The sequence below is a fragment of the Centrocercus urophasianus genome, unplaced genomic scaffold, assembly GCF_019232065.1.
Source record: "Centrocercus urophasianus isolate 14NV4802_14NV808 unplaced genomic scaffold, USGS_Curo_1.0 seq_9, whole genome shotgun sequence".
NCBI classification, from domain to species: domain Eukaryota; kingdom Metazoa; phylum Chordata; class Aves; order Galliformes; family Phasianidae; genus Centrocercus; species Centrocercus urophasianus.
This window is the reverse complement of record NW_024885532.1, coordinates 31,789,756-31,802,702: the sequence shown is the minus strand read 5'-3', so window position 1 is coordinate 31,802,702 and position 12,947 is coordinate 31,789,756. Positions and strand designations below refer to the sequence as shown.

Here is a 12,947-nt window from a genome sequence, read left to right as displayed (position 1 = left end):
AAGGAGTCCTACAGCTTTTCTAGAACGTGGAGGACACCTTACCACTGCAGCATTACCAAGGCCTTGGAGACTGGAGCTCTTTAAACACCTACAAAACAGGGCCATCACTATGAACAGAACAGCAAGTTCCTTTATGCACCATACCTTTTCAAGACTACCTCTGGGAAAAAAGGAGCTATTTTTGTATTTCAGATGTTTTTTTATTTCTCCAACCTAAGCCAATGTAGAAGGCAAGTACGAATACAGGTATCCATCGAGCACTAACTGAATTACTTGCTATTTCCTTATGGGCTTCCTATATTCCATCAGGTCAATTCAGAAGTACACAGGCAGGCATTTTTTCATACTGTCAGTGTTCTTAACTCTTTATTTCAATAACTTACACCATTTCTAAACCATTTAAGCAATTTTCTTAAGTGACTTCCTTATTAGTTTTAAGTACCCTTAGTGTACCAATCCCAAGATTTTGAACACCACAACAATTGCTGCAGGTTTGAACTGATCTGCTTTTGGGGATTTTGAAATGACTGACAAACAATATGTTATTATCATATGTTTGCACTCCTCTGTTCCTCAGAGTCTACACCCTGTGAGGTAACTAAATACAGAGCTGTATTACACATGAATGAGCTCTTACACACCCATATGGGAAATAATGATCACTCCAAGAATGAAACAAGGTTAATTTATAATACAAAAAAGATATCCCAAAGACAGTATCAGTTTTATTCCATGCTGTTTTGTTTTTTAACAACAAGACAAAGAAATTAGTGACAAGGAAAGCAGAAATTTGAGTATATGCTGTCAGCTTGACAAAAGGGAAGGAAGAAAAGGAAGCATCCATTCTATTTTCTAGGCTGAAGATAAAGACAAGGAAGTGAAAGGGTCTTATGCAGTTTGCAGAGAGCACATCTCTATCTTACTTGTGTCAGCAGACCTTCAATTTCTTCTGCCGGACCGCTTCCATAGAAATTGACCCCACCTATTACAGAGATGGGTCTTCTTTTTCGCCCTCTGGAGTAGCCTACTGTATTGCTTTGGATCATAGACCCAACAGAAGCCAGTCCTGGCTGATTTTCTCCATCCGTGCAGTCTGTCTTCTGTGCCTCCACAGCAACTGCATCTTCAGGTATGGAGATACTTCTGATTGACATTTGGCCATAGTCTGAGAGTGGTCTGGGCCGAGACCTTTTTCCAGAGCCCCATCTCCTGGGCGTGACCCTTTGCGTGTCTGTCTTTTCTTCATCCTGGGATGGGGACTTCTTCCAATGGTCATCAGAAACAACCTTTTTAAATGTGAACAAGTCAAATAAGCTACAGAATTCTCTGATACTTAAATCAATTGTGAGTTTTTCACATGGCAGATCAACTTAACATTGCTAAAAAGAAAGCGTTACCGTAAATAAATACAGCTGACAATTCAGGAAGACATTAACTTTGCAAAGGAAAGATATCACTAGCTGTTTGTGCTGTGTAAAGTTAACATTACGTTGGCAGGACCTCTTAGGCAAATAACATCACTGATACCATTAGTAACTCACCTATGACCTTTGCTGTGTCTAAAGGCACTTACGACATTATCGTGAATACTGCATTCACTTAGTCCTGTCTTATGGCACTTGTAGAACTTCATATACATAAGAAACGATAAATATAGCATTTGTTAAAAACAAAAATAAATAAACACATACATTTTCCTCTGCTTTACCTGCACCCAGTGATGGAAACAAGCTGTGAGTCTCAGTGTGAAGGTTTGCTGCTACCAGATTACTGCATGTGAAACCAACATGGGCAGTCACATTCCTCCTGTCACCCTTCCCACACTCTTTCTAGTGTCAGATCTACAGATTGTGTGGCTGTGTGCAAATTATTTTAGTGAGGTGATTCATTTTGGAAGGGAGAAATTACTTATCATGACAGACAGAGCAGAAAGAGTGATACAACGCTATAATGCAAATATAGGAAAATTAATCTTTCCAGAAAGAAAAGCTAAGAAAATATAAATGTCATTTGTATTTAGCAGCCCATTTGTCCCATTGAGGCTAATACCCAAAGGTGTCACATCTGCACTAGTACTGCAAATTTGGTTTAAAACAGCCTTGAATGAAATACTTATCAGTGACAACATTTTGAAGGACTTCAGTCCACATGAAGTAAAGCTGCTGTGAACTTCTCTATCTGAACTTCTGAAGTTTTTGAGAAGAAAATATTGCACATAAAAATTTGTATTCACTTTTGTCTTAAATTTCCAAATTCTCAGTGTTTCCTTGACCTTTCGTGGCTCATCTATACAGAATGGAACAAAAAATAGAGAGGGGGAGACAGATGTTTCTGGGTTGGATTTTCATGACTGCCGGCTGGAGCAAGTGACAAACTCCAATTCACTGTGAGCAGGTGAACCCTGCTGTAATTTTTTTATGAATAATGAACTAATTCTGATCTTTTTGTAATAAAAATCAGCCAACTTCCTTATCAAGAGTCTTTACACTGCCCAAGTGCATTTCTGACTGTTCATAGCTAAAAAATACTCCATAAAGAGAGGCTGCATTTTGATTGCCCGTGGTTACCATTTGTTTCTGTTTTAGATGAGATGAAGGCAGTTCAGGTACTGCATGTTCAAAGCAACCATTAGCCTAGAACCTGATTTACACTGATTTATACTTGATTTGCAATTAAGCCTGTATAAAATAGTTCATTCTCTGTTACCTTCTGCTCTACATGCCATTTTCAACCAGCACAGCCTTTGGTAGCACCTGATAGAGTAGCAAATCTTGACAGCTTAAGAGAAATTTCATTGTATAAAACCACTTTAACTAGCAGGCAGCATTATTAAATAGAAGTTTAATATGATTACTGCAATTGAGGTATGAAAAATGATCCATGTCCTTTGTTCTACATTAAATTCCTCCATTTATGACAGGAAATTTCCCCTAAATAGAACACTCTTATAAATTCTGCATTCAATGGCGTCACAGCTATCATTCAAGAACACTTGAGCTTCCCTGCAGCTTTCAGCCCACAACTGGCTGAGCTGAAGCCATTCAGAGGGAAGTGAGCACCCAGCTGCCACACCGACAGCTTCAGCACAGCAAGTGAGGCTGGCCCTAAGCCCCTTCCAAGGTCATGGCAGCAAAAGCATAGGTGAAATAAGGTTCTTACCTCTGAATCAGACACAGGTAGAGGGTCTCCACATATACAGTAACTGAGACAGGAGTTCAGAGTCATTTTATATTTCTCTTTTTTCCAAGTCTTGTCTCTAAGAACCATGAGTGCAAATAAACTCCCTGCATAACCAGTCAGGCAAAGTTCATCTCATGACCTGCACTTTTAGACTGAGGGAAGGACACGTCACATGTCATCTCCTAATCTGCTTTTTACACACTTATCTTGAGCATAACATTTGCAAAGAGAGGACTGTTCTCCTGTAGCACTCCACCTACAGTAGTTAATTCAAATGACAGCATCTGATCTGCTGTGCAATAAATAATCCTGAAGGACATGTATTTTTAGGCTTACACTCATAACTTGCACTGAAGAACGGTAACAACAGAGGAATAGTAATCCTCTCCTAGCAAAAAATCAGAGGAAACCAGATTGATAACCTGATAACCACTGCTGTAAGTCACCTACTCAGGCAGGAGGGGCCCAGTCAAGAGATGCTGACTGCCAGGAATAAAATACCCAGCATGAAATTCATAGACTCCAATAGTTCAGGCACTTAAGCAAGCTCCAATTATCACCAGCTTCATACTGATACAGCACCAATGACCTCAAATGATCTCCTCTTGATTAATCCCTTACAAGTGAAATGGGGTTTATATTTGACGTTTACAGACATGGGCATAGATATGCATGGCACTTAATGTAGGGCAAAGATCAGATGTCACACGCTGACTCCAGAATTCTAAGTGCTGGTCAGAAATTTCAAAGAATTTCAAGATTCCCAAGAACTGAAGGTCTAATGAAAGCTGAGTCCAGGCTGGTCTTTCTGAAATTCACGCCTGCCAGGCAGGCTACAGAACAGGGTTACCAGTGTTAGCAAGCAAGATCATTCAGCTTGTCCTTTGGGCTGCGCCCTCAGTTAAGATTCGTAAGTCTGCAAACACAAACAGATCTAATGATTTATACTGGTGCAGATTAATAAATTGTATCCTAACATTCCTATACCAGTATATGAGTTGTATTTCAACCATTTTTCTTTTTCTTGCCAGCAGTATTTCTACAGATACAACCATTTAAAATAAACACTTACTTCAATCCAGACTACATGTTTTTATTGGCTACTGTTCCCATGTAATGTGTCCGTCTGAACTGTTAGGTGATATTCAGCTCCAGATAACCCACACCTAAGCACTGATGTCTGCAGTGTCTGTATGTTAACTAGATGTTAAAGCTCTCACTGTAATCTGTGGAAACCTGGTACAAGATTCTTTTGCCTAAACACAATCACTCAATGCCATTTCAAACACAGCATCATAGTATCACCAACGTTGGAAAAGACCTCCAAGATCATCCAGTCCAACCATTCACCTACCACCAATACTTCATCACTTAGCATGCTAAGGAACCTGCAATATCTCCATACCCCACGCATCACACAAGTGCAGTGCAGGCCCTACAGGAGGCCTGACTATCCTGAAGCAGCCCCTGGAGGCAGGGCAGGGGAATTGCCCAGGGCTTCTCAAAAAGCACTGAGTGTTTATGCTCAGGCAGTCAAGTTGAGCTCCCACTCAATAGTATCTGTGGGACCTACAATCAGCGCAGCATACAGAACAGCTCAGCTGTGCAGCACCAGGACCAGGAACCAGTGGGCAAAATGCTGTGAGGAACCCAGGTAAATGAGATGCCTGCATCACAGAGCCCACAGCCAGCTGGGATGTACTTCTCCTCTCCCTGGCCCAGACTGATTTCCCAGTGCAGGTCCTGAAGCTGTGAGGGCTCAGCTCTTCTCTGACCTCAATCTGGCACCAGTACAACCCTGCTGCATGCAGGGGAGCTATGTTGCCACTGGCATTCTGTGTTACTCATTAACACCAATGTACGCAAGATCAGTTCAGTTGTTTAACCACTGAAATCTTAACTTAGCCACTGCAACCGGATAAGAGCCAGGTTTTGCAATTACTACTTAGACTACAGAGTACATTTTATAAACTTGGCATCAAAAACTGCCTCCAGAGGGAGTGTTACACAAGGTGAGGGTAACTCTCCAGAGCAGCACAAGATGTCCCTGTTCACTGCAGGGAGCTGGGCTAGATGACCTCCAAAGGTCCCTTCCAACTCAAACAATTCTGTGACTCCATTCAATGACTCTATGACCTGATCTGTGCACTGTGGACGATCTTGCTAATGAGGATGCAAGTTCTATCACTGAAATTGCAAAAAATTTGCCACTACCTGAAATTGCACGGAGGGACTTCTGCTGGCATAATGATACCGATCATAAATAACATCCCACACTCAACAGACGTGCTTGGCTGCATGAAAGAAAAACCCACAGCTATAAATGCAACACAACACATGCCTGAGTTAACGCTTCATAATTTATAGATGTATAAAAGTATAAGGGGACACTTCTGTCTCTAGGAAGATTTTTCCCATCTCCTTTCTCCATTACCCTTCCCTCTGCCAGGAGAAAAAATCAAAATTTAAGAACGTCTGAGAAGTTTTAACATCCTTTATGATGCCGCATTTTCAGTGAAGGCTGAAATGTGATGGATAGCTGGTGATGTTCTGTAAGTGGTGAGGAAAAAAAGATTCTGGAGTATTTATAGGGCAAAACTGTGGTATTTGTCCTGTTTCGTGTGGGTAGGATGCTTGCATTGCAAGTGCATGTTATTGTGTTCATTTTGAAGTTTTACATAAAACTGTATCAATTCGTTACACTAGCAACGACAGCTATACATCAGTATTATAATCAGTGTCTATTAAATAGCTGATATTTCTGCATAATCCATGATCTACCACTACACAGGAGCTGCCAAATTCCTGGAACTTAGCAGCAGTGTTAAAAATGATTTTCAATTAATACGAGCTAGCAAAAATGTAAAGGGCCAAGTGCTCGTGACCTAGGTGTCATAAATAAATTTATCACCACCATTTAACTAAGTAAAAGTCCAGGCAGTGTGTCTCCACCCGGGAACATGATAAAAGGTAACCTTTGCACTTTTTTCTTGTTGCAAAACAGCAACAGGGGAACACTAGTTGTAGTTCATTTATCATCACTACTAACTGAGGTTAGAAGGTTGTTTATGGACGTGATCAATAATTTTATTACCAAACTGCTGTCACAAGCACAGAGATTAGGAGACTCCGGATACAACAGAGCCTCCTAGAGAAAACGTATTTATTGCTTTCTTTCCAAATTTTATTAAAAGGCCCTAAAATGTAATCAGAGCTCAGTTACTTTCCACTTATCCACTGGGACTGACGATTTCCAGTGCTGCCATCACAGCAGTGGTTATCATGGAAATGACTGTTTTTACTACATAAAAAAAAACCACTTATTCAGTCAGTGTATGCATCTTCTATCAGAAACCAACCTGAATTATTAAACCTGTTAAATTCACTTACAGAAAGAAACTTTTCATCTGCTCCTTTCTCATTACATGCCAGTTGCACTATAACCTTGTCTTTCCATTCCAGTGGCTCATACACATCGCTTTCTAATTAGCTCTGGAGAAAGCCCTAAATAAATGCATTGATTATCTGCCTCAAATAGCAATACATTGCCATTTGATCAGTGGTCTGTAGGATGGGAATACAATCTGGCAAACAGCTGCAAAAATACTATATAAAACCACATGCATTGACACCTATACTAACAAGCAAAGCAGAAGAAATCAAAGTAATGCAACATTCAGATTTTAGAGTAAATTGCAGCTGCTTGGGAATCAAAGCCATTCAAGCAGGATAATTTGTCTTTTTTTTTTTTTTTTCAAAATTGGGTGGATCCACAGATTGAAATTTTGCAAAGCACTGTTTCAAAGGGGCTCCTCTAAAGTGCTACTGCTGCACTGTGCATGTGTGAGCTCCTCGGATGCATGCACAAAAGATTTGCATTGCAAGACAGTAAAATCATATTACTTTCATTCCTAATGTGCTAAGAATCAATCCCTGTTAGCAACACAAGCTTCTGCAGTAAGCACTCATTTTGGAAGCTTTCAAAGTTAGAAAAAATGTGTATAATTCTACTTGAGGGATTTGCTGGCATTAAAGCATTTATGGAATTTTAACTAATTTACCAATTTGAATTTACCAATAAATCACATCAGAAGTTCTATACAGATACAATCCCAAATCAAAGATGGCCGTATGTTTCAAAGGCATATTTAATACAGATTTGCTTCTTTTCACCTGCCTTGAAAGCATGCTTATCACCATCAACAAGCCTAATGCTTTCCCAACATGCTTTACAAAGGTTACTGAGTTCACCTCTGTAATATTCACATTTCACAGATAAGAAGCAGACACAAAGCAGTTTGGTAATTCAAGTTGCACAGGAAGAGCACAGCTGAGCTGGAAATGACCAGCAGATCTCCTGACTCCAGTCTGTTCTTCAGCCTCAAGGATTTCCTTCATCTGTCATTTAATGCATTTCCAAAGCCAAATGCAGCCAGCGCATTTCTGACTGGCAGAGGGGAGGTACAGGAGCATGTATTTGCTTTGCAGAAAGAATCTGATCAGACCTATGAAATGCATGTGTGCTAAAAACAGAAATGGTTTCCTCCAGTTTTCTGGTGTCTTGATATTTGGGGATTGCTGGATGATGCTCTAACACTGTTTCTTTCTTAATTCAGTACGTAAATTATAAGCTAGTGTGCAGTATACAGCGAAGTAGCACTGATATCTTTTGAGACTTTCAAGATATGCAAGCACTAATAGCCCCTAAATAATCCTTATAAAACTTCTAAATCAAGGCTTGGAACACCCCAGAGCATGTAGGAGGACTAAAAATAGCCACCTTCCTTCTACATGGTGAAACCACTGTAACATCCGCTGGCAAACCTCAGAAGCCAGATGTTAACTATAGTTTGAAAGTGGAACTTTCTGCAAACAAAGTGGAACATAAAAAGCTGTCAGCCTCCTAAGTATTTTTCCAGGAAGAGATTCCCTGGCTGTCCTTCTCCCCACTCTTCCAGTGCACAATCTCAGTGCCGGAGCCCAGACCCAAATCCAAGCATCCAGCAGGTCCCGAAAAAGTCTCAGCCTGCAGCCTGCAGTGGGTGGACCTGCTTTGGGCAACTCGATGTCTGCAAACTATTAGTTGCTAGAGAACAGCGTGAGGGTGAGGCCACTGTGGTTGAGCTCAGAGCTGGAGGAGCTGAGCCTGCTGTGCTCCACCTCTTCCCCATGCTTGAGGTGCCAGCTCCACCCCCAGCAGCCCCTGGGTTCCAGAAAGAGCAAGCACAGGTGGCTCAGAGGAAACCTGTGGCTGCCTCCATTCCGTTCAGACATCACGGTCTCACAGAACCACATAATGGCTGCGGTTGGAAAGGACCTCTAGTCCAGCAGGGGCCCCAGTGCCCAGGGCCACATCCATGCCGCTTTGGAAGATTTCCATGAGGAGATCCTACAGCCTCTGAGCAACCTGTGTCATTGCAGGGGAGGGCAGCTGGGGGTGAGGGAAAGGGTCTGCACCAGAGGGCAGTGGGCATGGAACAGACTGCCCAGGACTGTGGGCACAGCCCCTAGTGTCAGGGAGCATTAGGACAGTGCTCTCATACATTGAGATTGGGTTGGGGTTATCTTGCATGGAGCCAGGAATTGGACTCTATGGTCCTTATGTGTGTCCCTTTCAACTCAGGATATTCTATGGTTCTATGATACATGAAGCAGCCCGAAGCAGCACTCCAAAGCCTGGGATGTAAGTCCTGATCTGTGTGAACATCACCTGGCAGTACCCAAAATTTCAGAGCACTGGAGCCAAGTACCAGACACTCTGTAACGGTAGGAGAAGTGCAGCAGCTTCCTCCAGGACAAACACAGTGAAGTCCATTTGCATTTCCCCTTTTAGAATATAAATTTGCAGGGATAACAATCTCACGTTACTCTACCAGTTTTTAGGAATGGCCAATTTTATTCAGAACTGCAGAGTTACTCTTAACCAGATCCAGAAATCAGATTACTGTCCACCACTGCCTCGCTCTACCTATCCGAAGATACAGCAGCAAAAGAGTAAAGGCTACCCTGAAAGGCAGAGTTTGCTGCAATGAGTTGGAAGAGTTTTTTTCTATGGCAGGAAGAAAGATATGTGTGTGCTTTAAGGGCTCTGTGCTGTATCATTTCAGTAAGCAGCTCTGCAGTTTGGGGTTTTTGCAAGGCACACTTCTGGTTTCTGGCTGAGCCGTGTGTGAGCACACTTGGAAACTGTCCTTTGAACACCTCGTTAAGGTGGAAACATTGTGTAGCAATGTATGAGGCAGCCCAGAGCTCAGTCTAACAGAAATCTTTGTTTGCCATCAGAGATGCTGTTGAGAGCCTCTCGAACTGCTCTCTGCTGTCCCTGGCCAGAGCAGCACTGGGAGTCACACCAGAATGCTCAGCACTTCGCTGGGAGAAATGAACCCAGCTGAAGTTCTCACACTTATTTACTTAATCCTTCACAGTTTAGCACATTTTCAGTCATACCAATTAAGGTGATTAAGCCACACTCTAACTACAGTGGATGACCCGGAGATGAATAACAACACTAAGAGCTCGGGAAGCTGAGAGCAGCTGACCTGGCACTGTGAGAGGATGAACACTGAGGACAGAGCTCAATCTTCATGTTCCTACTCCAACAGTTCTTCCAGGAGCTTTACCCCAGATTAAGCCATCTGTGCACAATATTCAGAGCCCAGAGATCTGCAAGGAAAAGATGGGAGCAGTGGCTCCATCCTAGTCCTGTGCTACAGCAGGTTACAGCCATATTACCCTGCAAACAGCTGAACTCCGGGGGACTGCATGGTGTGGATGAGGTAGGACCACCAAATGTTGCATGGCATTGACATAAGTGAGTCAACAGACTGATCCTAGAGCAGTTAAAATATAATCTGCAAACAAAATATCACCCAGCTAAGTACAGCAGAATTACCTCTTCACATACAAGCTATCATTCACTTACAGTCACGTAGATAAGGTGTTGTATTTAAGCAATAGAAAGTCTAGTGTAACATGAAGCCAGATGCCAACAAGGCAACTTAAACAGCAGGTGCTCCAAGAGCTTGCGAAACAGGTAATATGTCAAGTAATTCACTGTTGGGTTTTTGTCACAAGCACAGAAGAGTGTGCTGTTTTTGCAGCTCATGGCTGACATAAACCAGTTCAAAGAGAATTTTTTGTTAAGTACACTGACGTGGGACTTTTCTTCAGGAAAATATAAACTATGTAAAACAATCCAAATCTGAAATTGTACTTAAGCATCTCCTGGTGCTATTAAAAGCAGCATACTGGGGTATGGGAGACACTGTCAAAAGCAGAGACTGGGAGAGTAAGGACTGTCACAGACCAGTTTGGTGATTCACACCTATAGTTTAACACATGCTGAGACACAGACCCATGCTGCATTTAGTCAGCACTTCCCTAGGAAGCACCACCTGCAGAAACCAGCAACTGAGAAGGCCAAACAGCTCACCTTCTCCAGTCTTCAGCTGAAACCAAAGGACAGCAGCAACAAGATGTCAAGTCTGAATCACGGTGGGGAAAAAAAACCATGACACTAATTCAAATGATTTGGTAGATGCCCTTGTGAGAATACCATGAAATCAACTTCACAGCGCTAGGGAAATGCTGGGTAGCTTCCACATCTGGGCATGCATGGAGTTGTGAGCCTGGCTGCTTAGAACTTTGTAGAGAAATATACCTCCGAGCCACAGAGATCTTAATGGCTTTTACATGCTGGCTTTTCCACATAAAAAAGAAGACGTGTGCAACAGGGAAACCATGTAGATTTGCCCATGAACTTAAGGTTCAGTCTTACAAATTTTGGATTTGTATTGCTCAGCATTGCATCTCAAACAATTGCAGAGAACAAATCAAGCACCTGACTGTCAAGGAAACAATGCTCTGGGTGGGTACAGCTCTGTAATACAGAGGTGTGAGGTAGAATTAAAAATGAAATGTAGTTGAAAGTTCAAACCTCAGTGACCTCACTGTGTGAATATGTGGCACTTGCCACAGTGCTTGTGGGCTGAATAAGCTCCAACTAAAAAAAACCTGGCATCTCTGGTACCAAACTACCTTTATGCATAATAGTGAGGAGGAGTAAATGTACAATGAAACCCTGCAAAGACATGGCAGGGAGAAACCACACTGCTCTTCCTGCTTCACACTCATGCTGAGTGCCATGGCTGTAGGGTTGCATGGGACGGGGAGCAGGTCTGGAAAAAGAGTGGGCAGCACTTACACTCCTTGCAAAGTATGATAGCAGTAACACTGTCCCACACACCTCATGTTTCCAATCTGTACCTGCACCCATCCCAAAAACACTGCTTTTTTGGATCAGAACGGAAATCTGGGTGCAGCTGCACCATTTGGGCCATACAGCCGCACACAGGCTGCTCTGTGCAGTGCCTGCAACACGGAGAGGGGGTTTGGTCCCCTTGCTGCAGCCCTGCTGAGCACAGGACCTATCCCTGTTGTCACTGTCATTTCCTTCATCTGCTGAAGGGCTCCATCCTACACCGTCTGTGCATTCTCCACACAAGCAGCTGCTACCAGTGCACACAGCATACTCTAGACAACTTAAGAGAGCATTAAATTGCACTCACAAATAACTTAAAATATATTATAACATTAAGTTTAAATTGCATGCTAGATAACAACAGAATGTGGTGTTAAAACTAAAACTGAAGTAACTTTTACCCATCCAACACAGACATTCATTTAAGACCTTCTGAAAGGCGTACTGGTTTCTGGGGAGTCAAGGGGAGGAACAAGCTGAATTTCTCTTGTGTCATGAGCCTAAATCACCACTAGATGGTAGATGAGTAGCATTAATCCTCCCATTTTGTTCCTGAGAGACATCATTGGCACATGGATGCGTGACAGCTTCTCACCCCCTAGGCAGTGTGGAAGTGTCTCCCTGAACACACCCCTATGTGAGGGTATTGAAAGATGAGTGGATGGGTGGAAGGATAGAGGGATGGAAGGATGGATAGATGTTGCAGCTCTGAGACTTTGGATGAGGGACGATCCCAGGACCCCAGTGTTTGTACATACTGGGCTTATCTTCCAATCTTACCATAGCTGTAAGCACTACAGTAAGCAAACCTGCTCTTCTCCAGCAGACTGGCAGTATCAGTAAGTTCTGTAACCATCCACAGTTAGTTTGTAAAAACCCTGCCAGGCTTTTAAAAGTAAGATGGTTCACAGACATAAGATTAGCATAAAAGGCTGAAGTGTGTGCATACCTAAGGTAAATGACACATTTAGTCAAACCAAGGTGGGTTAAAACCACTGGCAGTTTAATTTTGTAAATGGTTTTCACACAGACCCTCCACAGGGCTTCAGTTTTAGGTCTGCATTTACTTCAGCACAGCTACTGATCTACTGGGGGTATGAAATACCAGTTAGATATAGTGGGGTGCTGGTGGCTTCTCTAATGCTTCAGCGGTAACACATTCTGCTGCTCAAAGCTGGCAAGCAAATATCCGAATAGCTTACACTCAGCATAGCCACCAACACACAAGGAAAACATTGACAACATCTGAACGTTTAAACTTCTGTATCATACATTTCAAGACATACTGCTCTGCAGATATCATCCTGTTCCTGCAAGGCTGCCACGGGGGAAGTGTTTCACACTGAATCAACACTATTTCCAAATGTACAGGCTTCTTAAGGACCTTTTGGCTTGGAAGAAACATAGCCAGACCCTGCCCGGGCTGGTACAATCTGACAAGCCCACATGACAAGCTGTTATAACTGCAGGGTGTAATAAGCTGCCCTTGAAAATGTACATGAACAGT

The 12,947-nt window shown here is 42.5% G+C and overlaps 1 protein-coding gene across 2 annotated transcripts in view; it reads right to left on the bottom strand.

Annotated features, from left to right (window-relative positions):
* Positions 1–12,947, bottom strand: part of SPATA13 (spermatogenesis associated 13) — a 58,272-nt gene that overhangs the window by 28,603 nt on the left and 16,722 nt on the right. Inside the window, exons 1-2 of one of the 2 annotated variants that reach the window (XM_042839226.1) lie at positions 3,160–3,348; positions 924–1,286 (exon numbers count right to left, since the gene is read on the bottom strand). In XM_042839226.1, the coding sequence (XP_042695160.1) occupies positions 924–1,286; positions 3,160–3,267 (471 nt within the window). In that variant the 5' untranslated portion in view covers positions 3,268–3,348. Of the gene's footprint in view, positions 1–923; positions 1,287–3,159; positions 3,349–12,947 lie in introns of those variants that run through there. The other variant, XM_042839225.1, reaches the window with a different exon arrangement.